Source organism: Dama dama, chromosome 6 (assembly GCF_033118175.1).
Source record: "Dama dama isolate Ldn47 chromosome 6, ASM3311817v1, whole genome shotgun sequence".
In the NCBI taxonomy this organism is placed as follows: Eukaryota; Metazoa; Chordata; class Mammalia; order Artiodactyla; family Cervidae; genus Dama; species Dama dama.
The window spans coordinates 23,694,065-23,720,578 of record NC_083686.1 but is presented as its reverse complement, the minus strand read 5'-3'; the positions used below and the strand labels follow the sequence as shown (position 1 = coordinate 23,720,578).

General features: G+C 42.1%; 1 protein-coding gene across 1 annotated transcript in view; it reads left to right on the top strand.

The window, feature by feature from the left end:
* Positions 1-343: 343 nt before the first annotated feature.
* FRAS1 (Fraser extracellular matrix complex subunit 1) overlaps positions 344-26,514 on the top strand; it is a 518,223-nt gene continuing 492,052 nt past the window's right edge. Inside the window, exons 1-2 of the mRNA XM_061145732.1 lie at positions 344-730; positions 8,750-8,781. Coding sequence (XP_061001715.1) covers positions 655-730; positions 8,750-8,781 — 108 coding nt within the window. The 5' untranslated portion in view covers positions 344-654. The remainder of the gene's footprint in view (positions 731-8,749; positions 8,782-26,514) is intronic.

Genomic DNA, 26,514 nt, shown 5'->3' with positions numbered 1-26,514 from the left:
GGGAGCCGCCCGCAGCGCAGCACAAAGTTTCCTGTGAGCCTCCCGGGGAGGCTGAGGTCCGTCGGGCCCTGGGGGCCCAGCCCAGAAGGAGGGGTGACTGGGTCTTTTGGGGCTCCCGGCAACCCCCTTGGCCGACGCGGCGCCGACGGAGAGTGTCAAGCGAACTTTAAAAAGGTGCCGCTTAGGAACCTGCTCCGGGGTCTCCACGGTTTGGGGATCCAGGAGCCGACGCGCCGGGGTCTCCACGACCGGGGACCCGGGAGCGGATAGGTCCTGCCTGAAGGAACTGCTGGGGGATCAGGTCGGCCGGTGACCGGCAACTTTCCTGCGAGACTTGGCCTCGGGGAACATTGTGCGCCCTGCCTCCTCCTTTATTTTCCCAGCTCAGCCCGCTTTGGCGCCCTGCTCGGCTGGAGAATTGGGCGCGCTGTTCCCCGGCTGTGAGTGAACTGAAACCCCCTCCCGCCCCGGCGCCTCGGGGCTGATGTGAGTGTCGCTCCCGCCGGTCCGTCGCCTCGTTTCCCCGGAGGTGACCGCTCGCCGCCGCCCCCTTTCTCGGTGCGCCCAGCCCGGGGCGCGGAAGCCTGCGTTTCGGCTGATAACCGGTTCTTGGATGCTGCAAGCTGGGCTCCTCCAGCCTGTGCCGAGGCGGCGATGAGTGTCTTCAAAGTGTGGCTCGGGATGGCTCTCGCATTGGCGGAATTTGCAGCATTGCCTCATCATTCTGAAGGTGAGAGAGTGGTGCTGTGTGTATGTGTGTGTGTGTGTGCGCGCGCGCGTGTGATCGCGCTGTTTTAAAAGCTCAGCCGGATTATGGTATTGTGAGTCAGATGGAAGTTTTCTGGGGATGGGTAGGTGGGTGGCCGGGGAACTAGAGTGGGTTTTTTTCTGAGAAGATTCCATCTAACTCCTGATGGTTTTGCACGCGGATCCCAAGCCCCACTCCCTCTCTGCCCTGAGCGCATTTGGGGGTGGGGTGGCCGATGGAGGTGCTATCCCTGAAATTGGATTCTCTTTCTTCCACTTCCCTGGAGCCCCTGAGTGGAAAGCAACTACATGGAGCGTAGGTGAGGAGAGAACAGCTGCTCTTACCTGCGTAAAAATATTCCTGCTCCTATGAAACGTAAAATCCGGCTCCTTAAAACCCCTCTCCTCTCCCGCCCTCCTTTTCCCAGTGGGTCTCCCCTTAAAGTCCAATTAAGATTTTATAAACCGGTTAGAGCGTGTTCTGGAGGTGGACAGTTCAATCGCACTAAAAGAAATCTCCCCAGTACAGAAAGGCACCAGGCTGTCGTTTCCGCGGAAAATAAGTGGTTAATAAGAGTTTAGCTCCATTCTCTGACTTCGCCCTCTGCCTCCCAGTTTTCCTCCGGGTCTCCAGTCTACGTGTAAAAACCCTGGAGCTGGGGGAGAGAAAGGAGACGGTGGGAATTGTCGCCATGATAGCAAAAGCGATGTGAGCTCGGGCAAATAAATGCATCGATAAAAAAGATCAAGAGTTTGGGGGTCCTGGGATGCGGGCCCGGGGATGCGAGGCGCCGGGAACTCCCACCTGCTCGGAGTCGCCGGGAAAGTCGCCTCTCCGGGCTTAGGAAAGGGGAAGGGAGACGGCGGGCGGAGGAAGACGGCTTAATCCACCGCGCAGGGCTCTCGGCTTCCCCTCCCGGCTCCATTCATTATTCATCCAGCCTCAGGAAGGAGGGTTCACCTGCCCCGCTTCAAATCAGAGCCGCAGCCGCTGGCGCCGCGGGGCTGGGAGCCTTCTCCGCGCAGGTGCGGGCTGGAAGCCGGCTCGCGGGTGCGGACCCGGGCACGGGGTGGGGGGCGGCCGCAGCCCCCGGCGGGACGCAGCCCTGCTCGGGTGGACTTGCAGCCACCTGAGATGCTGCCTTTTCCTCGCTAGCTTCCCGGGAGAGGGTGGCGTGGCTTTGGAAACGCACAGCACTGGGGGCTGGCCGGTAGGTGAAGGGACCGTCTGCCTGCACCCTCCCGGGAAGTATGTTAAGGGTCCGGGAAGGAGCAGGTCTGGGACCTGTGCAGCCCTTTTCAAACAAGGCATAACCTGTAGAACCGTGTCTTTATTTTATGTGTGCGTGTGTTTGCAGACTTAAAAAACAATAAAACTTAAAGGGCTTAATTGTGGTGAAGCAGATGGGAGAGTCAACCTAGGACACCCCAGTGTGAACTTGAGACGAAGAAAAATTACATTGTCACCGAGTGATGGGAGTTTCCTATTTAGGATCATATCCCGGCCACGCGGCAGACGTGCTATCTGTCCGCCCCCCCCCCCCCCCCCCATACTCACCAGGGAGCAGTTGGAACAGTGCAACGATTGGCTTCTCAGAGCAGATCTTTTGAAATGACAAAAGCCATTATTATGAAGGGCCGGCAGGGTTCGCTCTGTGGACTGGTTGACAAAAAGGGCAAAGTTTAAGAACGTACAGAGTTTTCAGATGGGGGAGAGGAAGTGTGGGGCGTGAGGAGCACTATTCCTCCAAAGATTCTTTGGATATTTTGCTTCTTACTGTTTCAGCCCACCTTCAGAGCATTCTAGAATCATCTCACAACCTGGATTGATACATGTTTGAGAGTTTCCATCCAAGTCATAACGATGCTGGAAAGAAAGTGAAAGTCGCTCAGTCCTGTCTGACTCTTTGCGACCCCATGAACTAGTCCATGGAATTCTCCAGACCAGAATACTGGAGTGGGTAGCTGTTCCGTTCTCCAGGGGATCTTCCCAACCGAGGGCTGGAACCCAGGTCTCCCGCATTGCAGGCGGATTCTTTACCAACTGAGCCACCAGGGGAAGCCCCATGCTTGCCTAATAATGAATGAATGAGTAGGGAAATTTGTGGAGCACATACTATCTGCCTGGCACTAGGCTAAAAGCTTTACATATTTACTCTCATTTAATTAAATTAATTAAATGATAACAGCCCCACAGCCAGAAAATCAGTTGTCATCTGATGAGACTTGTGATTTGATTCTGTCAGGGTTTTCTTTTTCTCTTAAAAAATACGAGTATTGAGGACAGAGATGGAGAGCTTAAGGATCTTAGAGAGTTCCTCAAGTTTTAGTACTAGTCCTGGCAATGATTTTTAAAAACGGAAAAGAAGTATTCACATGAGTGGGTCTCTTGATGTGACCAATTCTGTGATACTTTTGCTGTTCAGACAGAATTTGTTTTCTTCTCAATGCTCAGAGAGCGTGTCATATATGTTCTAGTACACCATTTAATAACTATAATTTTAGTTGATAAAGATGCCGTCTTCTTTTTTTCTTTTCTGGGTTAATTGCTTTTATTGTCCCCATTTTATATACAAAGAAATTGCAAATTAGTGCCTCAGTAAAATACCCAATAAAACTAACTTTAAAAACTAATAAAATGATTAATCAAATTAAAGATGCAGTCTTCTTCATTTAACTGTATGTTCACTGAGGGCTTAAGATGGCTTTTGGTTATTCTTATATCTCCAGCTCAGCTCCTGGTGCACGATAGGTACTAAAAAATATTGTTCAGGGGAATAAGTATTGCCAGATCACATTTCAAATTAAGCTTAGACTGCTGCCGTATGGCCTTGGATGAACTACCTAACTTCTTTAGGCTGTGTTCTATTATTCACCAAATGCAGAAATTGGCAAGGTGATAGCTTGTGAAGAACTAAAGAGCCTCTTGATGAAAGTCAAAGAGGAGAGTGAAAAAGTTGGCTTAAAGCTCAACATTCAGAAAACTAAGATCATGACATCTGGTCCCATCACTTCATGGCAGATAGATGGGGAAACAGTGGAAGCAATGGCTGACTTTATTTTTCTGGGCTCCAAAATCACTGCAGATGGTGACTACAGCCATGAAATTAAAAGATGCTTACTCCTTGGAAGGGAAGTTATGACCAACCTAGGTAGCATATTAAAAAGCAGAGACATTACTTTGCCAACAAAGGTCGTCTAGTCAAGGCTATGGTTTTTCCAGTGGTCATGTATGGATGTGAGAGTTGGACTATAAAGAAAGGTGAGCACGAAGAATTGATGCTTTTGAACTGTGGTGTTGGAGAAGACTCTTGAGAGTCCCTTGGACTGCAAGGAGGTCCAACCAGTCCATCCTAAAGGAGATCAGTCCTGGGTGTTCATTGGAAGGACTGATGTTGAAGCTGAAACTCCAATACTTTGGCCACCTCATGGGAAGAACTGACTCATTGGAAAAGACCCTGATGCTGGGAAAGATTGAGGGCAGGAGGAAAAGGGGACAACAGAGGATGAGATGGTTGGATGGTATCACCGACTCAATGGACATGGGTTTGGGTGGACTCCGGGAGTTGTTGATGGACAGGGAGGCCTGGCGTGCTGCGGTTCATGGGGTCACAAGGAGTCAGACACGACTGAGTGACTGAACTGAATTGATCTGAACTGATAACTCTAAAATACTTGTGCTAATCATCCAACATAGAATAAAAAAAGTTTGATATTTACTGCTTTATTTGCAATCAGTTGCAACTTCATAGTTCTGAATTTTAATTATTAAAAGAAAACTGAAGTTTTACCAACAGGTAATTGACAGTTTTATTTTACATTTTCTTATATCACCAAGCTGACAGACCACTATGATTTGAGAACTTAATAAACTCAGAAAGTCACAGAGAAACTCCTAACAAACATGGCTGCTTTCTGAATCAGATGGGCTCTTCCATGACATTTCCTGGAGAAGAACATCTTGAGTTGTATTGACCCTGGTTGTGTGAAGTTACACTAGGTAGAACCTGTTGGCTTGTGGGTAGAGCAAGATTCTTGAATTGGTTAAGAGAACTGAGTTCTAGTCTGTGTCTGTTACTCCCCATGTGACTTCAGTCAATTTTATAGTTTTCTAGTCTTTTTCTAGTTTTTAAAAGCCATTAATGGAATATACTGAAAAGGATAATTTAATAGAGTGTTTTTATTTATGGGTGGATCATCCTATTTGGTTCTACTCTTGGCTGGAGAGTTCCTTCTATGTAAGAGTCAGTGCTTAAAACTCAATGTTAAGGAAGGAAAGACATTGGATGGGAAGAAATAGCCTATCTCTTCACTCATTCATTCCACAAATCTTTATTGAGAGCTTATGTATTGGGTTATCAGGTTATGTCTGGTAGGGACATACAGACATCAAAAAAAAAAAATCATAATACCTGCCCTAAAGGAGTTTGCATTCCTGGAAAACCATTAATATAGGTAAGAGAGCCATAGGGACATGTCAACATTGACCCTCAGTGGGTTTACCAATACTGAACAACTGCAACCCTGCATCTTTTGGCTTTTGCAACTAACTACTAGCAGAAATAAAGATGTGTTTATATTGTCATAGGCTCTTATGTCCCTCATATATATTTATGTTTTCCTCTGGGGATTGGATTCTAGGTGTTATCCTCTGCAAATAAATCCTTTAGTGAGAGCACGGCCATCTGTATTCACTGTTGTGGACTTGAGTGGCAATATTACTCAATTTTACTCAGACATGAGTAGTCGTAAAATACTCGGCCACCACTTGGCTCAGGAGAGGGGAGGGGTTGCCACATGGCATAGCTGGAACCCTGTGCCAAATCTTACATTAGTTCAAAAACAGTTGGCCCATTTTCGATTTAACTACTCTATTAATTGATCTGACTCCTGGTTGACAATAATCAGAACATGAGCTGTCCTGTCAGTTCAGAAAACGATTCTGTTTTAACTGTTCCACAGTGTGCAAGCCATATGCTGAATTAGAGCACAACATAAAAGCTTGAACATTTAAATGCCGACTTGTGGCTGCTTGTTCCTAATGAGTCATGTTTTTGTGATACCATGCTCTCCAAATTTCTTCATATCTTATAATCTTATCTGCCACTATTTCTTTGAACTAATGGATCTGACATTTTGTGATTCTTAGGTTTTAACATCTCTAAAATGAGCAAATGCTCATGTTATCAGGTAGGGGTTTCTATCGCGAATATCAAGCTGTGAGTACAAGTGCAAATTGTATCTCAAATTTCCTCTGAAAACTTCAGATTTTATACAAGTGTCTCTTAATGGATTCCCTTATAATGTGCCAGTGGGCCTAAAAACAGACATTTACATGTTTGCATGAATATGAAGTGACATTTTGTCTGTGGGACCTGCGAGAAAGGCACCAACCCCAAGGAGGGAAGGTCGCATGATCTCGGCTTCCTTCTTGGCACCGTCTGATCCCGTCACCCTGCAAAACTTCACGTACTTTGTCACAGGTGTCAGAACTTCAATTACTCGCCATCTCAGCTGTGTTCTATGCCCTAAAACTGGCCAAGTTCTTGATCAGAGGACCTGGTTCCTCTTGTCTTTTTCCTTGTTTTCCCTTCTAGAAGGCCTGTTTCTCCTTGTAGATCTGCTTTGTGTGTGCATGTGCATGCATGCTAAGTTGCTTCAGTCATGTCCAACTCTTTTGCAACCCTATAGAGCCTAGCCCACCAGGATCCTGTCCATGGGATTCTCTGGGCAAGTATGCTGGAGTGGGTTGCCCTTTCTTAGGCCGTGGTGTCTTCCCGACCCAGGGACTGAATCTGCATTTCCTACGTTTCCTGCATTGGCAGGAGGGTTCTTTACCACTCGTTGGTCAGAATTCCTATTAATCTGGAGTTGCCTTTCAAGTTCAAAATTCAAGTTCAAATAAGCCAAAATTGAAACCTCAGAGTTGCAATCATTTCCTTAAGAGAAAAAGTGATGAGTGGAGACAATAACTTTGTTTTCCAAAGTGTATGGGTTGATTGGTTAGTGAAAAGCATCACCAGAAGCTGCACGCAGTGACTTTGTCTCCTGGTAGGTGTGAAGCTTGTGTGGGTATGGGAAAGTATGCCTGCACATGAGGACTACATGTGGCATGGAGTGGTGATAATGTTTGATGGAACTGGGCGTTACAGTGGGACGCTTTCTATCCTCCAGAAGGAAGCAGTGAGGTTTTGGAAGCCATGTTAGTACTCATTTCTGCAGCTGCCTTTTGGGTAGAGCTATTGTGTTGCAGGAAAGCCTTCAGAGGCCAAGGCTTATTTCTTTCAGAATCATACATCCTGCAGCAACCCAAATTGAGTTAACTCCTTTTCCTAATGATAGAATTTATCAGGAGTTACACATAGTTTTGACTTTAGTGCCTAGCAGATATTTGGCTTAACGAAGTGTGTTTGTGGGGCCCCACTCACTGCCACTTTATTTTTTCATGGTACAATGAATTTATAACATTTGTCCAAATTTCCAGAAATGGACTTTGATATGAATACTTGGATACTTCTTAAGATACCTGATACCTTTTGGAGGTTTGAAAGGATAGTGGCTTTTGAAGGGTAGTGCTGTTCAAGAAGGTAATAAAATTATTTGAGGATGGTTTTATCTAAAGGTTAAATTTTGTTAAATTGTACCTAAGTGATGATCTTTATGTTTAACTTTTAAATGTCAGAGGTTGTTAAATAAGTATGTGTTTTAAGAATCGAATTGTGTTGATATGTATTTATTTACCTATATACTATTATTTTGGAGAAGGAAATGGCAACGCACTCCAGTATTCTTGCCTGGGAAATTCCTTGGACAGAGGAGCCTAGTAGGCTACAGTCTATGGGGTTGCAAAAGAGTTGGACATAACTTAGTGACTAAGCATGTGATTATTTTATATATATATCCACATGCCTCATGATTATTTTATAAATGTATCTATATCTATATATATGTATATATATATCTTTATGATATATTGTCGACTTAAATAGTCTTTGGAATGGGATTTCTTAAAGAAAAGTAAGTTACTTAGGAAGAATTTCCCCCCAGGGTTTTATCCTAATTTATTCTTATTTGAATGTCAAGGGCACAAAAGTCATTTCAGTAAATTTTCCCATAGAGATCTTTGATTCAAAGCCCAAGTGTAAATAACCATTTCATTTTCTTTGAACATTGTTCTTCATTCCATTATCAGTAGATAATGTAGACCAGTCCTAACTTCATGAGAAGTTAATAGTACTGAGACTTTTCCAATGATCTCTTGGAGGCCAGGCACTGTAATAAAATGTGTCCTTTGCTCGTTGGACATCCAAGTGTGGCACATTGTCAGGGTATGCTCTTGGTGTGTGTATGGTATTTCAATCTGCTTTGAAGTGTGTTTCTGAGCTAGTAGCTGTTCGCACACTGCCCGCATGTTTATAGGTTGAATCAACACCTGTTGTGCTGTTCAAAAATCATTTTAGAAAAAGAATAATCATGTGGGCTGGAAAGCTTCACGAAGGAGATGGGATTGAGTTCAAGGAACTTGATTAGACCAGATGCATCTCCTGCAGGAAACGAAAATGAGTAAAGACATTGACAATATGAAAGTATTATCATGGGATCCTAAGTTGGCCTCTTGGGTTGGACTGGAGAATTTGTCTGAGCAAAGAAAGGCCGAGAAGCCTGGATCAGTAAACTGGGACTGGATTATGGAGGCTTTGCTGATTTGTCCTACAGGAAAATGCACACTGTATTTATCACAAGTCGTTGTATACATAGTTGTTTTAAAATTCAAAGAATAAGCTTCAACAGTGCCTTCCCTCATGTGTGTCCTAGAAATATTGTTTTAGTGTTTGGGGTTATTTTCCCAAGGGAAGAACCCTCAAGCTTTTAAGACTTTGGAGAAAGCAGAGTTTGCTGATTATGACGCATGTAGATGCAGTTTTTGTGTAAGTTGGCCAGAGCTGTGCCTGTTGGTCTGTTATGCATCTCTTTTAATTCTTGTTTTGTTTTTCTCCCACAGGTGCTTGTGTCTATCAGGGTTCCTTGTTGGCGGTAGGTCATTCCTCATATATTTGACTTATTTCTTATGAATGTAAAATACTTGATTGGGGTTACTGAGTGAGGTGACCCTGTCATTGTAAAATATGTTTATTTTCCTTCTCGGTTTGAGGATTATCCCTCATCCTGGCACAATCATGCTCAATTACTTAATACCTTTTCCAGAGTGAATTAGTTCCATTCAGATGCTCAGGTATTGGAAGAGAAATTCAGACACCCAACGCAATTTGCATTCCATGGCTGTCCCGTGTGTTCTTTCAATCAGAGAGAAAATTAGATCCCATTCTCTTGTCAGATATGAACTAGGTCACAACCTCTTTATCTCCTTGTTGCATTTTGAGTCCCCCCTGCAAAAATATGTATGATTATTGAGTACAATGTGGAGGATCCTGACCATTGTTTTGCATTATACATTTAAGTTTTATAAACAACAAACAAATTAACATTATATCTCTGAACCTTTGCCATGTAGAATAGAATTGATTTTGAATCTAACATCAGAATGACTTGTGGGAAAAGCTGATGCAAGATTCCTGCATTTCTTTTCATTAATAGTGTATTGTGGTGCATAACAGTGTGTTAAAGCCTTATTGAAAAGACCGTCTACACTCCATCAACTCTAATAAATGGTGTGACAAGTCATTCTTCACCACTTTTTTATTTTAGTTTAATAAATGCTGTAATAAGAAAAAGAACTCAAATGGTTGGAAAGGGTTTGCTCATTTACATCCCAACCCGCTATTGACATGTGTGATACTAATATGTCATCTTGAATTATCCTTGTGGAATTGAAATAAATGAGAAATATTTGAAATATCTGAGAGTCTAGATAATTGTAGATGTTCACAGTAATATTCTTGAATCTGAACTTTATGTAATAGAGTTACTGCTCTGGAGATTTATGAGTTTTTCCTTCCTTATATTTTTCTATAAAGAATCAGGAGAAAGCATTTTCCACTCTCTTTTCCATTCCCTGCCCTTAAAAGCCTACTTTTCCTTTGGTTTATTCTTTAGTACATTTTAAGAATCACTTTAAAATCAAAGTGCTATAAAGTATATCATCAGTTTGGGGGAGCTGTAGAGATAGTCTGTCCATTTTAATATGAAGAAAATTACTTGTTGTATAGAGTGCTTCGTAGCTTTTCAGTATATTTTCATAGCTATCAATCATCTACCTGATATATACAGTAGATCACTGAAATAGACAGGCCACATATTATCTTACACCCTCCCTCTTTTTAATGAAGAACTAAGAGTGAGAGAGAAAGAGATCTGCTAAAGGTAATTAACCTTTAAGGAGTGGACCAGAACAAAACAACCTGACTTTTTTCTGGTTGTTCTTCCTGAATCTCAAGACAGTGTCCTGACTACTTTCTGTGTTTGATGTGGCAGCGCGGTATTGAACATCTGAATATGACTATAGCAAGTACAGAGAGAGGTCAGTTCGGTTGGATCAAGTTAAGGGAGTGGTCACCAGCACACCTGTGACCCTTCCAGTTGGCTTCCTTACTTACCAAGACTTTGGTGTGTTTCTTCCTATATGTTCTCAAGCCTGGTATACTTATGATCATGGTTATGCAACTCAGTGAGAAAGACAATTAATTTGCTGCAATAATAAAGATTAAATATATTGCAATATTGCAAAATAAAGATTACTCAACAATTGGGGCTTCCCTGGTGGCTCAGACGGTAAAGCGTCTGCCTGCAGTGCGGGAGACCTGGGTTCGATCTCTGGGTAAGGAAGATCCCCTGGAGAAGGAAATGGCAACCCACCCCAGTGTTCTTGCCTGGAAAATCCCATGGAATATTTATGGAGTGATACCCCTGGACCTGCTATTCTAGGCACTGGGAATGTATCTAGGAATAAGCAATATCAGATTAATGCTAAGAGGGAGAACAGCATAAGGACAGGGGAGAGGTAGAAAAGGCTAAAGAGGGGACAAGGGTGGCCTCTTGAAATAAGGGGACAGGGAAGGGCTCCCTGAGGAAGTAAGGTGACATTTGAAGAAAGACCTGAGGGGCACGGTAAGAGCTAGCCCCCTGGACATCCAGGGAAAGAGAGTTCCAGAACAGGGAACAGTGAGTGTAAAGTCTGAAGCAGGAGCTTGTTTGGCCATTTGAAGATGGGCCTGCAGGTCAGTGTGGATGGAGCATGTGACCCGGGGAGCGTGGCAGGAGATGAGGTCAGAGAGGCGGGCGGTGACAGCGCAGTGGGTCCTTGCATGGACCTTAGCTCGTCTCTTCAATCAGTGGGTGAGCCACTGGAGGAGGTAAGAGCAGAGGAATGATGAACCTGACTTACAGTTTAATTAAACTGCTGAGGTGGGAATATGAAAAGAAACAGCGTTTGTTTCTAGGGAAACCGTATAGTTGAATACTTTAAGAGGTGAGTTGCTGAAAACTTGCTGTCAAATTAAGGGTGAGAGAAACAATTTTAAAAGATTGGGGGGAAAGCACAAAAGTCCAGAGAGATGCTGCATTTGCGTTTATTTGCAACCACGTGAAGTCCCTTTTCCATTTTAAGGAACTTCAGGATGGCAGGGAGGTTGGTGCCTTGTGGCCATAGCCAATTGTCTGCTTAATTCATTGCTGCTGTCTTACCACACAGGCTGGTCTTGAAGAAAAGCACTGCACCTGCATCAGTGAAATTGAGTGAATATGCATTTATGTATTTTTAATTTAAAATCCAGACTTTGAGAACTTTTATATACTGTTTAGGATTCTCTGATGAAGCAATTCCTTGGGTGAGAGGATTTCTGTGGTAAGAGGCATGGCATTTGGGAGCTGGCTGTGAGGATGGTGGTATGGTGTCACAGTCCTAAACCCTGTGAATTCTACCTGTGTGCATTTTAGAGCTGGGAGGGACTTCAGAGATCAGGTAGTCCAGACTCTCCATTCATAGTTGGGGGAGCTGGGGCAGGGCTGTGAAGTTCTTGCACTTCTTTTATTTCTCAGGTGTGTGTTGTGTGTTAGTTGCTCAGTCGTGTCCGACTCTGTGACCCCATAGATGGTAACCCCAAGTCTCCTCTGCGTGGAATTCTCCAGGCAGAAATACTGGAGTGGGTTGCCATTCCTTTATCCAGGGGATCTTCCCAACTCAGGGATTGAACCCTGGTCTCCAGCATTACAGGCAAACTCTTCACTGTCTGAGACCCCAGGGAAGCTCATTTCTCAGGTGCTAGGCTTAGTTGCTCAGTCGTGTCTGACTCTTTGTGACCCCATGGACTGTAACCTGCCAGGCTCTTCTGTCCATGGGGATTCTCCAGGCAAGAATACTGGAATGGGTTGCCATGCCCTTCTCCAGGGGATCTCCCCAACCCAGAGATCGAACCCAGGTCTCCCTCATTGCCGGTAAGTAACCAGAAATGGAAAGTGGTCTGGTTGAAAATGGCAAAGCACCAGCTTTCCATTTCAGAATTCCATGAAACATACCAAGCAAATGAGGACATGGATCCAAGCACTGGCTGCTGGTTGCTAACTCTCAGCCTGTCTTGTGAGTATTCCTTCCCCTGGTACGGTTTCTATCTCATCATTAGTTGCCTTGGAAGCGGCATATAGAGTGGAATATTCATGACGCTTGTAGTCTGACAGACCTTAAAAAAGTGATTTTAAATCTAAGTACAGTTTACAATGTTGTGTTAGTTTCAGATATACAGCAAAGTGATTCAGTTATGTGTCTGTGTGTATGTATATATATCTTTTTCAGATACTTTTCCATTTTAGATTATTGCAAGATATTTCTATACTTACCCGTGCGATATAGGATGTCCTTGTTGTTTATCTATTTCACATATAGTATTGTGTGTATGGTAATCCCAAACTACTAGTTTATCCCTCCCCCACTTTGGGAACCATGAATTTCTTTCCTGTGTCTTCAAGTCTATTTCAGTTTCATTTATTGGCTGCGCTGAGTCTTTGTTGCTGCACATGGGCTTTCTCTCGTTGGGATGAGGAGGGCTACTCTAGCTGCGGTGCATGGGCTTCTCATTGTGGTGGCTTCACGTTTTGGCGCATGGACTCTAGACTGCTCAGACTCAGTGGTGGTGGCATGTGGGGTTAGTTGCCTGGTGGCATGTGGAATCTTCCTGGAACAAAGATTGAACCTGTGTCCCCTGCATTGGCAGGTGGATTCTTAACCACTGGACCACCAGGGAAGTCTCTCTATTTCTGTTTTGTAAATAAGTTGATTTGTTTCATTTTCTTTAGATTCCACATACAAGTGATATCATATGATATTTGTCTTTCTCTGACTTCACTTAGTGTGATCATCTCTAGGTCCTTTCATGTTGCTGCAAATGTTATTATTTCATTCTTTTTTTATGGCTGCATAATGTCCCATCGTATATACATGCTACATCTTCTTTATTCATTTGTTGATGGACGTTTAGGTTGGTTCCACATCTTGGCTATGGTAAACAGTGCTGCTATGAACAGTGGGGTACACATACCTTTTCAAATTAGAGTTTTTGCTGACAGACCTTGCATTGATTCTGCCTCGTTGGCTACAAACCAGCTCTGTGACCGAGTTACATAAGCTTCCTGAATCTCCATTGCCTCCTGTATGAAATGGGGATATATAGAGCCTTTCCTGAATGATTTTGTAAAGAAGATAATGTGGGGAAGACACCCAGATGCGGTACTTGGCATGTAATTTTCTGCAATGACAAAATTCCTCTTTATGAACTAAGAAGAAGGAGAGGAAAGAGAGTTAATCAGCACCTGCTATGTATTTCACACTTTCAACAATCCCAGGAAACAGGCATTGTCTTTACAGATGAGGAACCTGAGTCTCAGAAAGTCTTAAGTCACTTGTTCAAAATCACACATAGCTAGTCAGCGCTAGAAGGAGAGCACGTTCCAACCCAGGTCTGATTCTAGAGCCATTTCACTGAGCATGCTGTTTCTTGCAGCCAGGCCAGGCCAGTCTGCTTGTTGTCTCTAAGCACAACTGGCTTATTTTACTTTCAGCCCGATGTGCCCAGCCGCTCCCTGCTGCACCTGTCATGCAGTTGTCTCTGCCAGTCTCTGGCCTGACCTCCTGCAAAAGCCAGCTGTCCCTGGCTAACCCCTTCCCAAATAGCGGAGGCTCTCCCACACTGAATGAATGAGTGAAAGACGCTCAGTCGTGTCTGACTCTTGCGACCCCATGGGCTGTAGCCCTCTAGGCTCCTCTGTCCATGGAATTCTCCAGGCAAGAATACTGGAGTGGGTAGCCATTCCCTTCTCCAGGGAATCTTCCTGACCCAAGAATTGAACCTGGGTCTCCCGCATTGCAGGCAGATATTTTTTTACCATCTGAACCACCAGGGAAGCCCAGTTGTGCTAAATTCACCACCTGAAGCAAGGCGGGTATATCATTCCATCTTAATGTATAGTACGTGCTATATTATATATGTGTAACCACACAAATCCCAACTTTTGGTGGGCTAATGTGTGGTGTTTCCCAACTTTTAACAGCTTTGTGGACTCACAGGGACACTGCACTGACTTAGTTCTAAGCCCCATGTAGCCATTTCTTAGTAATGTACTGACCTCAACTGTCTCTTTTCGTTTTACAACTGTCTTCCTTCCTTTCTCTTCTTTCCATTCCTCAGGTTAGAAAATACTCAAGAAGGTCCTCTACCTTTAGAAACAGTACATAGTCTATTATGGGGTTTTTTCTTACCCCGCAGTATCCCTGCACTCCTGGACTGTCAGGACTTTCTTCAAAGTCAGCTGCAGTGGGAGAGAGAGTGTGACTGGATTAAATCAGGAATCTGTCAGAGGGAAACTCCCTACTTAATATGTTTACCTGTGACAAGGCATCGTGTGTGAGGAGGGCAATAGATTTTATTTCCAAGTTTTCACCTATCTCGGTCTTTTCCGTTTGCTGAGTAAAAAGAATTTCACTCTCCTTTGGCATCACCACAATCAAACATCTCCTTCATAGATTCTTTCTGAGGGTGGATGGTTGGTCTCTCCAGTTGTTGTATCTGTAAAATGGAGACAAACGATTCACTGCACAGGATTGTTGCAAAGGTTAAGGGAGATCAGCATGAAGCACTTAGCCCAGTGCTTGTGACCAATGATAAAGTTTATGTTGTGTAGTTGCTCAGTCGTGTCTAACTCTTTGTGATCCCCTAGACTGTAGCCTGCCAGGCTTCTCTGTCCATAAGATTCTCCAGGCAAGAATACTGGAATGGGTTGCCATATCCTTCTCCAAGGGATCTACCTGACTCGGGGATTGAACCCATGTCTTCTACATTGGCAAGCAGATTTTTCACCTTGGAGCCACCAAGGAAGCCCACAATAAAAGTGAGAAATGGCAGTAATTAGGCTGCAACCACTCCTTACGGTGAGCACTGAGGAAAAACACAAGATACTAGCCCCAGATAGCTGAAATGCAAATGCAAAGAATGATTTCAGTGCCCAGACTCTTGCATATTCCCAAACATAGAAAAGCACTAATTTCCTTAACTTGAGATACATGGTTTTCTTTAATTCTCAGAAATACTTTTGATGTTCATACTAGCTGTTCTTTGTTGCAAACATCTATATAACCTGACTCCTCCATTCCACTCCTTGGAGCAATTTTCTCAGGGTCACTTGAGGTGCTGTCTCCTGGGCTCAAGGTCCTAAAAGTTCCCCCTGAATAAAACATAACTCTCAACTTTTAGGTTGTGACTATTTTTTAAGTTGACAAAGGTTAGCCACTATTATTGTTGCTGTGAAGCAGTTTACACTTGGCAAAGGTGGACATAGCTACTCTTCCTCAGATCAACAGTGTTGAGTGTTGGGATTTTCTTCCTTGGAATACTTTTCCTCACAAATGCTGGCAAAATGAATCATGAGGCATTAACTTTTAGCACATTTAAAGGAGGAAAAAGTTTTCAAGAATAATGAAAGTTGTGGAGTATTTATGGTATTAATGCATAGTATAACACAGTGACTGGGTCCAGGCTTTGGAGTTTAAATCTTGGTTCTGCTACTTTTTGCAGTCTGATCTCAGATCTGATACTTTAAACGGCTGAGTCTTAATTTCATATACTATATAATAATATTCCTCATGGGGCTGGTGTGAGGATTACCTGAGAGCATACTTATGAAAGAACCAGAACTGTGCTTGGCAAGAACGGATGCTCACATCACCTAGGTGACAAGAAGATGTTGGAGTGGAAATGACTGTGTGATAGAAGCCAGAGTGTCTTAGTTCGGGTCCTGGCTCTGTATTACTGGCTGTGTAGTATTAAGTCACCTGAATGAAATGAGGTCTCAGTTTCTAAATCTGTAAAATGAGAGCATTAGATGAGATCCTCTCCAAGATTCCTTAGCACAGTGCCATCCAATAGAACACTCTGTGCTGATGGGAATGTCCCAGAGTTGCACCCTCCAGCATGGTGGCCACAAACCACATGTGGCTATTGAGCGCTTGAAGTGTGGCTAGTGACACTGAAGCATGGGATTTTAAATTTTGCTCAATGTTAACTGAAATTCAAATGACCACATGTGGTTTGTGACTACTGTATTGGACTGTGCAGTGTTAGAACTTTAAAATTCTTAACTTATGGTACTTCAGCTTGAATTTTAGTCTCATGGATGGTTCTCACCCTGGGTGAAGGCTTGCTGTTGTGTTGTTATTAGTTTGAGAAAGGTCACAAAAACTTGTTAGAGCACCTGAGATTGTTATTTGTTTGTTTACATCATTGTTTTATAAATATATAAATATGTGTATAGTTATTACAGCACTGCTCTCGCCATATGGCTTGATATATTTTCTTGAATAAAAGAAAAAGGAGTGGTGTTACATCTGAGCCTTCATCTGCAGTCAGTCCTACATATTCTGGTAATTTTTTCCAGCTTTATGAGGTATAATTGATAAATAAAAATTATATATATTTAAGATGTACAACTGGACTATCTGATATGTGTATGCAGTGTGAAGTAATCACCACAATCAAGGTAATAAACATATCAGCTTAGTCACCCCTTCCTTCCTCCCTTCCGTCTTCCCTCCCTCTCTTCCTTCTTTCTATAGTGAGAGTACTTCAGATCTACCCTCTTATCAACTTTCAAGTATATAATTTCACATTGTTAATTATAATCACATTGTTGCACATTTCTCATCTTGAGTAAGTGAAATCATGTGCATGCATGTATGCTGAGTCACTTCAGTCGTGTCTGACTCTTTGCGACCCCATGGGCTCCTCTGTCCATGGGATTCTCCAGGCAAGAATTCTGAAATGGGTTGCCATGCCCTTCTCCAGAGGTTCTTCCCAACCCAGGGACTGAACCTGCATCTCTTATTTCTCCTGCATTGCCAAGCAGCTTCTTTACCACTGGCGCCACCTGGGAAGCCCAAGTGAAACCTTGTACCCCTTGACTAACCTCTTCCCTTTTTCTCTTCCTCCCTCCCGCTGCTAACCTTCTACTCTCTACTCTGTGAGTGTAACTATTTTAGATTCCACCCATAAGTGAGATCATGCCATATTTGTCTTTCTGCATCTGGTTTATTTCACTTAGCATATGTCCTTCAGGTTCACTTGCGTTGTTGTTAAAGGAGGATTTCATTCTTTTTTAAGGCTGAATAATATTGGATGGCAACCCACTCCAGTATTCTTGCCTGGAGAATCCCATGGACAGAGGAGCCTGGCGGGCTACAGTCCATAGGGTTGCACAGAGTTGGACCTGACTGAAGCGACTTAGCAGTATTCCATTATCTATATTATATTTTCTTTATCCATTCTTTTGTTGATAGGTATTTGGATTGGTTATTGGGAATAATGCTGGGAAGAATATGGGAATGTAGATCTCTTTAAGATCCTGATTTCATTTTTTGGATATAAATCCAGAACTTGGATCGCTATATCATAAAGTAGTTCTATTTTCATTTTTTTTTGAAGTCCCTCCATACTATTTTCCTTAATGGTTACACCAATTTACATTCTCACCAACAGTGTGTAAGAGTTCCCTTTTCTTTATGTTCTTTCCAAAACTTGTTATCTTTTGTTTTTTTATCATAGGCAGTGTAACAGGTTTGAGGTCCTATTTCACTGTGGTTATAATTTCCTTTATTATAGATTTTACAAAATATTTTTGGTGTTTTGTCAATGTCTGATGTATTTGTGGGAGTATATGGTGGATACAGTATATTCACTGCATATGGTAGTGAAAAAAATTGAGAACTTCTGGTCTGGTCTGTAAGCCTTGTTGATCAGGATAAGGAGGGTTAAAGAAGAAAAGTAGAGTTCTTCATTGCTAATGTCCTTTTAAAAAATTGATGTAGCATAATTTTCTTTTATTTGGAAGTGTAACACAAAAGAGGTTGACCATAGAAATGAAAATGGCTTAGACTTATGTTTGTGCTGGTATTCATCAACATGCTCAAGAATTTTCATGGAGAAGAGAAATGAGAATTTGGAAGCTTTCTCTATTAAGTACTCTGTTTTGAGGGTGGGGACCCCCTCAAAACTTAGTAAATCTGTAATTATTCTGGGGTAAAAGCTTAATTTTTTTTTAACAGAAAATTAACAGCATGTCATTACTGTGCTGAGTGCTGAAATAAAATTTGAAAAATGATGAGAGTCCTTTAAGTAGAGGTACTCAAGTGGAGACTGGATAGCCTGTGTCATAAATGATATAGTGGTGCTTTGGTCTCAGTTCAATTGCTTAGTTGCTCAGTTGTGAACCCATGGACTGCAGCACACCAGGCCTCCCTGTCCATCACCAACTCCCCGAGCTTGCTCAAACTCATGTCCATTGAGTCGGTGATGCCATCCAACCATCTCATCCTCTACTGTCCCCTTCTCCTCCTGCCTTCAATCTTTCCCAATGTCAGGGTCTTTCTAATGAGTCCATCTTTGCATCAGGTGGCCAAAGTATTGGAGTTTCAGCTTCAACATCAGTCCTTCCAATGAATATTCAGGACTGATTTCCTTTAGGATGGACTGATTGGATCTCTTTGCAGTCCAAGAGACTCTCAAGCATCTTCTCCAACACCACAGTTCAAAAGCATCAATTCTTTGACGCTCAGCTTTGTTTATAGTTCAACTCTCACATTCATACGTGACTACTGGAAAAGCCATAGCTTTGACTTTACGGCCCTTTGTTGGGAAAGGGCTTTTCAACATGCTGTCTAGGTTGATCATAGCTTTTCTTCCAAGGAGCAAGTGTCTTTTAATTTCATGGCTGCAGTGATTTTGGAGCCCCCCAAAATAGAGTCTGTCCCTGTTTCCATTGTTTTCCCATCTATTTGCCATGAAATGATGGGACCAGATGCCATGATTTTAGTTTTCTGAATGTTGAGTTTTAAGCCGAGCCAACTTTTCCCTCTCCTCTTTCACTTTCATCAAGAGGCTCTTTAGTTCTTCTTCACTTTCTGCCATAAGGGTGGTGTCATCTGCATATCTGAGGTCGTTGATATTTCTCCTGGCCATCTTGATTCCAGATTGTGCTTAGTCCAGCCCAGCGTTTCTCATGATGTACTCTGCATATAAGTTAAATAAGCAGGATGGCAATATACCGCCTCGACATACTCCTTTCCCGATTTGGAACCAGTCTGTTGTTCCATGTCCAGTTCTAACTGGCTTGGTCTAGATGACTTCAAAAAGCCTTTCTAACTTGGGTTTTGACTTGTGTGAATTGAAGATTAGAGTTGTGTGTTTCTGCCTTAAGGAAGCCCTTGTAGGGGTGAGAAAATTTCCTGATCCCAGAGCCAACAATGATGGGTTTCTCCCTGCATTCCTTCAAAAGGACCCATTTTATACCCTTGGGTACCAGGGGTTGAGGACTGGGATCTAGGTGCCTCAGATGATTCTTTTTATTCTATTCTTCTTCTTTTTTAAAAATTTGGCCCCACTACATGGCTGGTAGGTTTGAACCCAAGGTACCTTCATTGGAATCTTGGAGTTTTAACCACTGGACCCCCTGGGAAGTCCCTCATTTTTCCCTTTGCTGGGTTTTTATAAATTGTCCACCATAATTAGATGTGGAGATTCATATCTTCTGAGAATAATTGTGAGAGAAATAATACAAGAGATTTTGTGCTTTTATTGATGAATAATCCATATGCATTTCGATTCTTATTCATATTCTTGTGGTAGGAACAGATGTTTTAAGTTAACAAACACATTTCTTATGCTTTTGAATTTCGAAGATGCAGCTGAGCTTGGAAGCCATATTAATTTGTTCAGAATGTGGTAGCATGATCGTATATCTCAATTTTCTGCTCAGATCATACATTTCCCACACTTTTTTTTAAGTTTGTGTCATTTTTACTACAATTGCCTAGTACCTCATTTTCTTTTTTTCTTCATTTGTTTGTTTATAAATACAAAATATATACATGTACATGTTTATTTTATACATAGTACAAAATAGGTATGCATATGTATAGGTACCCTAGAAAAGGACTGTCACTCATTTATAATACCTTATGGTGTTATCTCATTATTGTTATTTTTAAAGCTGTCTGCCTAGCACAGGAAAAGATAACATATAAATATCAAGTGATAATTATGAGTTAAGCAAGCTTATGTTTTCTTGGAGTATGAGTGGCAAATGTCTAAAGAAAATTTGACTTTGAAAGTCGCATATGGATGGCATTCTGCTTCTGTGATAGGAAGGGACACTTACATATAAAGTCAGCATAAAATAGTTTTAAAAGATCTGAGCAGTTTTATGTAAAATAAGTCCATAGCCACTGGTATGCCCGTTAAATTATTTTTAGCCATGATTTCTTAGTTTCCCAGAGTTTATAAACTAAATGAAAGGAAGAAGGAAAGGGAAAAGCTTTCCTAGTAAGAAACAGTTTATTGTTAGTACCCAGAAGACTCTTGAGTTTGGGCCATGACCTGTGAGTTCTTTCCTGACAGCTCCCAAGATTGGTTATTTATTAAATTTATGTTATTCCTTTCTTCCAAAGGGGAATTGGATGGGTGTGTGAGGGGCTGGGAAGAGGAGGGAGGGTGTCTACACGGGAGAGCAGATTTCATAGTTCCTTGAACCTTACATTCTTGAAATGGTTTTATAATCATGAGCAGGAAAGAATTATTAACAGAGATATTTACTTTGTGCTCTTACTGTACTTATTTCCCTCTAGTCCAGAGGAAACTTGATCTAAAAGATGAGAGAAGAGAAACAAGATCCTCTAACCTGAAATCAGTGGCATGGAAGAACCCTCTCCCTCTCATATTTACCGTTGGTATGTGTGGTAATGGTCGTAAGGCTTCCCGATAGCTCAGATGGCCGCCTGCAATGCAGGAGACCAGGGTTTGATCCCTGGCTTGGAAAGATTCCCTGAAGAAGGGAGCTGCCCACTCCAATATTCTTGCCTGGAGAATTCCATGGACAGAGGAGCCTGGAGGGTTTTAGTCCATGGGGGTCACAAAGAGTGAGATATGACTGAGCAACTAAGCATGCATATGTAGTAGTAGTGATCTACCTGGATTGCAGATATTTATCGATTAATTTCCAAGTACTAAAAGATATGAGTTACAGACCCTGGGTTCTCCTTTACCCTGCTGTTAAAGTCCTATTTTTTTTTTTTTTTCCATTTCCCACCCCTTCCCCACTTGTGTAAATGCTAGTTGCAAGCTAGTTAGGAAATTTATATTTCCTTGCCAGGATTGGCTTAAGAATGAATGTAAGACATAGTTGTGGCTAGTGAGATGTTCAGGGAAGTCTTGGGTGCTTGAAAGAACCCTAAAGAGTTCCTTTTCACCTCCAGTTCTGAAACAAAGAATGAATATAGAAGTAAAAATACCACCATAGAAGTTTTTTAATCAATGAAATGAAGGTAGAGAGTATAATTTTAATTCTCTCTCTCTTTTTAAAGAAAAAATATTTTGTTTTTTAAATCCTTTTTAAGTAGTTTTAAATCTTACAGTATGGTACCTGGAAAAGTAGAGTAGTACATACAGAGAGTAGCTGGCATACAGGGGCTGGCATCGAGTGAACAGGCAGGAAGAGTTACTGATGGAGGAAGGAGAGGAGGTGAGAGATGGCAGAGCTGAAGGACCGTCAGCAATAGGAGACAGAGGGCATAGCTTTCATTTCTGAGTCAAATAGGCTTTCTGATTCTGAACCCCCACAATCCAGCCGACTGGGCACTCAGACAAAGCTTTGCTGAGGTGGCTTTCTCATGTAGAAGGTCTGCTTAAGTGTGAATGATTGCTTCAAGAAGCAGAGGAAAACTTATGCTGTCAGTCGAAAGGTTTGCTTCCTGGAAGAGGAAGGAAGACAAAACGGAGTTAAGCGTGCCCAGTTACTCTGTTAAATTTACTAGTCAGACAAATCATGCCATTTTCCCAGGGATAAGAAAGCCCTGGAGTTACTCCCAAAAAGGAAACCTCAGGAGAAAGAAGAATTCTTTATTAATAAGACATTTTATTTTATAATTATTAATTTAAATTTCTTTTTTTTTTTCTGGAGGAGGTTTGGCTTTTTAAATTTTATTGATTGATAAATTGAAGTATAGTTGATTTTATATTAGTTGTGGTATTGGAGAAGACTCTTGAGAGTCCTGTGGACTGCAAGGAGTCCAGTCCCTCCTAAAGGAGATCAGTCCAAAGTGTTCATTGGAAGGATTGATGTTGAAGCTGGAACTCTAATACTTTGGCCACCTGATGCAAAAAGCTGACTCATTTGAAAAGACCCTGATGCTGGGAAAGATTGAGGGCAGGAGGAGAAGGGGACGACAGAGGATGAGATGGTTGGATGGCATCACCAACTCAATGGAGATGAGTTTGAGTAGACTCCGGGAGTTGGTGATGGACAGGGAGGCCTGGTATCTTGAAGCATCTGGCACGACTGATCCACTGAACTGAACATAGTGATTATATATATATATACATATTTTTTTGACTGTGCCAAGCAGCATGTGGGATCTTAGTTTTCCAACCAGGGATCGAAACTGTGCCACCTGCATTGGAATTGTAGAGTCTTACTCTTAACCACTAGATCACCAGGGAAGTCTCAATATTTTTATGGCTTATACCCCATTTAAAGTAATTGCAAAATAATGGCTATATTTCCCTGTGCTGTACCCTATATCCTTGTTGCTTATCTATTTTATACATAGTGGTTTATATCACTTAACCCCATACCCCTATCTTGCCCCTACCCCTTCCTTCCCACTAGTATCCCCTAGTTTGTTTTCTGTGTCTATGGGACTTTTTAAGTTTTTTTAGATTTTTAAGATTACACGTATCAGTGATAACATACAGTATTGGTCTTTCTTCATCTGATTTATTTCACTAAGCATAATACTTTCTAGGTCCATCCATGTTGTTGCAAATGGGAGAATTCTACTCTTTTTACAGCTGAGTAATATTCCATTGTATATATGTTTACATCTTCTTTATGCATTCATCTGTTGATGGACATTTGTGTTGCTTCCATATATTCAGTTCAGTTCAGTCACTCAGTCATGTCTGACTCTTTGTGACCCCATTGACTGCAGCATGCTAGGCCTCCCTGTTCATCACCAACTCCTGGAGCTTACTCAGACTCATGTCCATCGAGTCAGTGATGCCATCCAACCATCTCATCCTCTGTCGTCCCCTTCTCCTCCTGCCTTCAATGTTTCCCAGCATCAGGGTCTTTTCTAGTGCGTCAGTTCTTCTCATCAGGTGGCCACAGTATTGGAGTTTCAGCTTCAGCATCAGTCCTTCCAATGAATATTCAGGACTGATTTCCTTTAGAATGAACTGGTTGGATCTCCATGCAGACCAAGGGACTCTCAAGAGTCTTCTCCAACACCACAGTTCAAAAGCATCAATTCTTCAGTGCTCAGCTTTCTTTATAGACCAACTCTCACATCCACACATGATTACTGGAAAAACCATAGCCTTGACTAGATGGGCCTTTATTGACAAATTAATGTCTCTGCTTTTTAACATGCTCTCTAGGTTGATCATAGCTTTCCTTCCAAGGAGCAAGTATCTTTTAATTTCATGGCTGCAATCACCATCTGCTGATTTTGGAGCCCAGAAAAATAAAGTCCGTTACTGTTTCCATTGTTTCCCCATCTATTTGTCATGAAGTGATGGGACCAGATGCCATGATCTTAGTTTTCTGAATGTTGAGCTTTAAGTCAACTTTTACACTCTCCTCTTTCACTTTCATCAAGAGGCTCTTTTGTTCTTTGCTTTCTGCCTTAGGTATGGTGTCGTCTGCATATCTGAGGTTATTGATATTTCTCCTGGCAATCTTGATTCCAGCTTGTGCTTCATCCAGCCCAGAATTTCGCATGATGTACTCTGCATACAAGTTAAATAAGCAGGGTGACAATATACAGCCTTGACGTACTCCTTTCCCGATTTGAACCAGTCTGTTGTTCCATGTCCGGTTCTAATTATTGCTTCTTGACCTGCATGCAGATTTCTCAGGAGGCAGGTCAGGTGGTCTGGTATTCCCATCTCTTGAAGAATTTTCCACAGTTTGTGGTGATCCACACAGTGAAAGGCTTTGGCGTAGTCAATAAAGCAGATTAGATGTTTTTCTGGAACTCTCTTGCTTTTTCGATGATCCAACAGATGTTAGCAATTTGATCTCTGGTTCCTCTGCCTTTTCTAAATCCTGCTTGAACATCTGGAAGTTCATGTACTGTTGAGGCCTGGCTTGGAGAATTTTGAGCATTACTTTGCTAGTATGTGAGATGAGTGCAATTGTGTGGTAGTTTGATCATTTTTTGCCATTGCCTTTCTTTGTTATTGGAAATGGAATGAAAACTGACCTTTTCCATATATTGGCTTCCATATATTGGCTATTATAAAAATAATGCTACTCTAAACATGTATCTTTTTGAATTAGTGCTTTCTTTTTTCTTTAATGTATTCCCAGGAGTGGGATTCCTGGATCATATGGTAGTTCTATTTTTACTTTTTTGAGGAACCTCCATACTGTTTTCCACAGTGGCTGCACCAGTTTACATGCTCACCAACAGTGTAGAAGGGTTCCCTTTTCTCCATTTCCTTGCCAATATTTAGTTGTTGACTTTTTGATGATCTGACAGGTGTTAGCTAGATACCTAGTTAATTAGGTGATAGCTAATTGTGGTTTTGATTTGTATTTCTCTAATAATTAGTGATGTTGAACATCTTCTAATGTGCCTATTAGCCATCTGTCTACCTTCATTGGTAAAATGTCTGTTCAGGTCTTTCGCCCGTTTTTAAATCCAGTTTTTTTTGTTTTTTTTTTTTTTGATGTTGAGTTGTTTGAGCTGTTTATATGTTTTGAATATTAGCCCCTTATGGGTCATATCATTTGCAAATATTTTCTCCCATGTTAATGGGAAATTCTAAAACTTAGTCTCTGAACATTGGCATGTGGAGATGTGATCCTTGGAGCTCCTCCAACTAGCTCCTCCTAATCCTTGCAGCCGTTAGACTACCTATCCAGCACATGCATGGAGGGAAAGGATGGAAAGAGTTTGGTTTCTTGAAGAGTTTGGCTGTTGATCTGCTGAGTTAAGCAGCATAGGAACTGATCTTCCTGGGGAATTGTTACATGAGTTAAGAAATTCCCTCATTGTTTAAGCCAATGTAAGTAGGATTTTATGTTACTGTGGCTAAAAACATTCTAACTGATATCCTACAGTCAAATAATGAACTCAGTTGAAAACACTTTGGGATCAGTGTCACTGTCGTGTGCAGCGCATAGTTAAGGGTGTGAGCTTTAAATCCAGACTTCCTAACTTGAGTCTGGGCTCTTGACTGTTGTTCAGCCTTGGGCTACTTATTTCATCTTCAAGTTGGCGATTTTTAAGGAGTATGGTTGGTTTACAGTGTTGTGTTAGTTTCAGGCATACAGTATTGAGAATACTGTTATTCATGGCAGACATCACTTTTCATCTTGGCCTGAAAATATGGGTCAACTAATTTAGAATTGGAAGAGATGAGAGAAGGGCCCTTTAGATAGAGGATCAGTGTAAATAAAAGCACAAATGGAAAAGACAGTCCAGGTTGAGTAAAGCGTGAAAAATGATGGGATAAAACACTGTAGAGGGATTTTTAAACTCCAGATCACAGAGGGCTTGGAATAAAGCTTGTGAATTACATTCTGTAGACCAGTTGGGACCCTTTGAAATGGAAACCATTTGCTCTTGAATTCTGACTCTGTTACTAGAAGCTGATTGTTGTGCTGTTGGAAGTGAGAAACCATGGCACCATCCTCTGCCACAGTTCTCCCTTTCTCATCTTCGTCAGAGTCCAGATGTAGTTGCTTTGTAGATCGTTGGAGAGGTGTGAGTGGCTCCATGTAACTGGTCATCATTGCTGGAAAAAAAGATCAGTGTACCAATGTACTCCAAACAGTAAGTTGGTACTGTTATGTCCATTATTAGGTCAGCAAAAATGGGTACATCTTGGATTATGTGAAGTGAAACTTCCTATTAATAGGCATTAATCCACTCCTTTAGTATTGATGCTTATAATGATTCTCCCTGAGGTAGTGGTGGAATCTTTCTCCTTCTCTAGTCATCATTTCTTATTTCTACTTCATAACTTGCGAAGATTAAATTATGTTCCAGATAGTAGTAAGATAAATAAAGTACATTTAAGGGGCTTCCCAGATGGCACAGTGGTAAAGAATCCACCTGCTAATGCAGGAGATGCAAGAGACGTGGGTTCAATCCCTGGGTCGGAAAGTTCTCCTGGAGTAGGAAATGGCAACCCACTCCAGTATTCTTGCTTGGAGAATCCCATGGATGGAGGAGCCTGGTGGGCTACAGTCCATGGGGTTGCAAAGAGC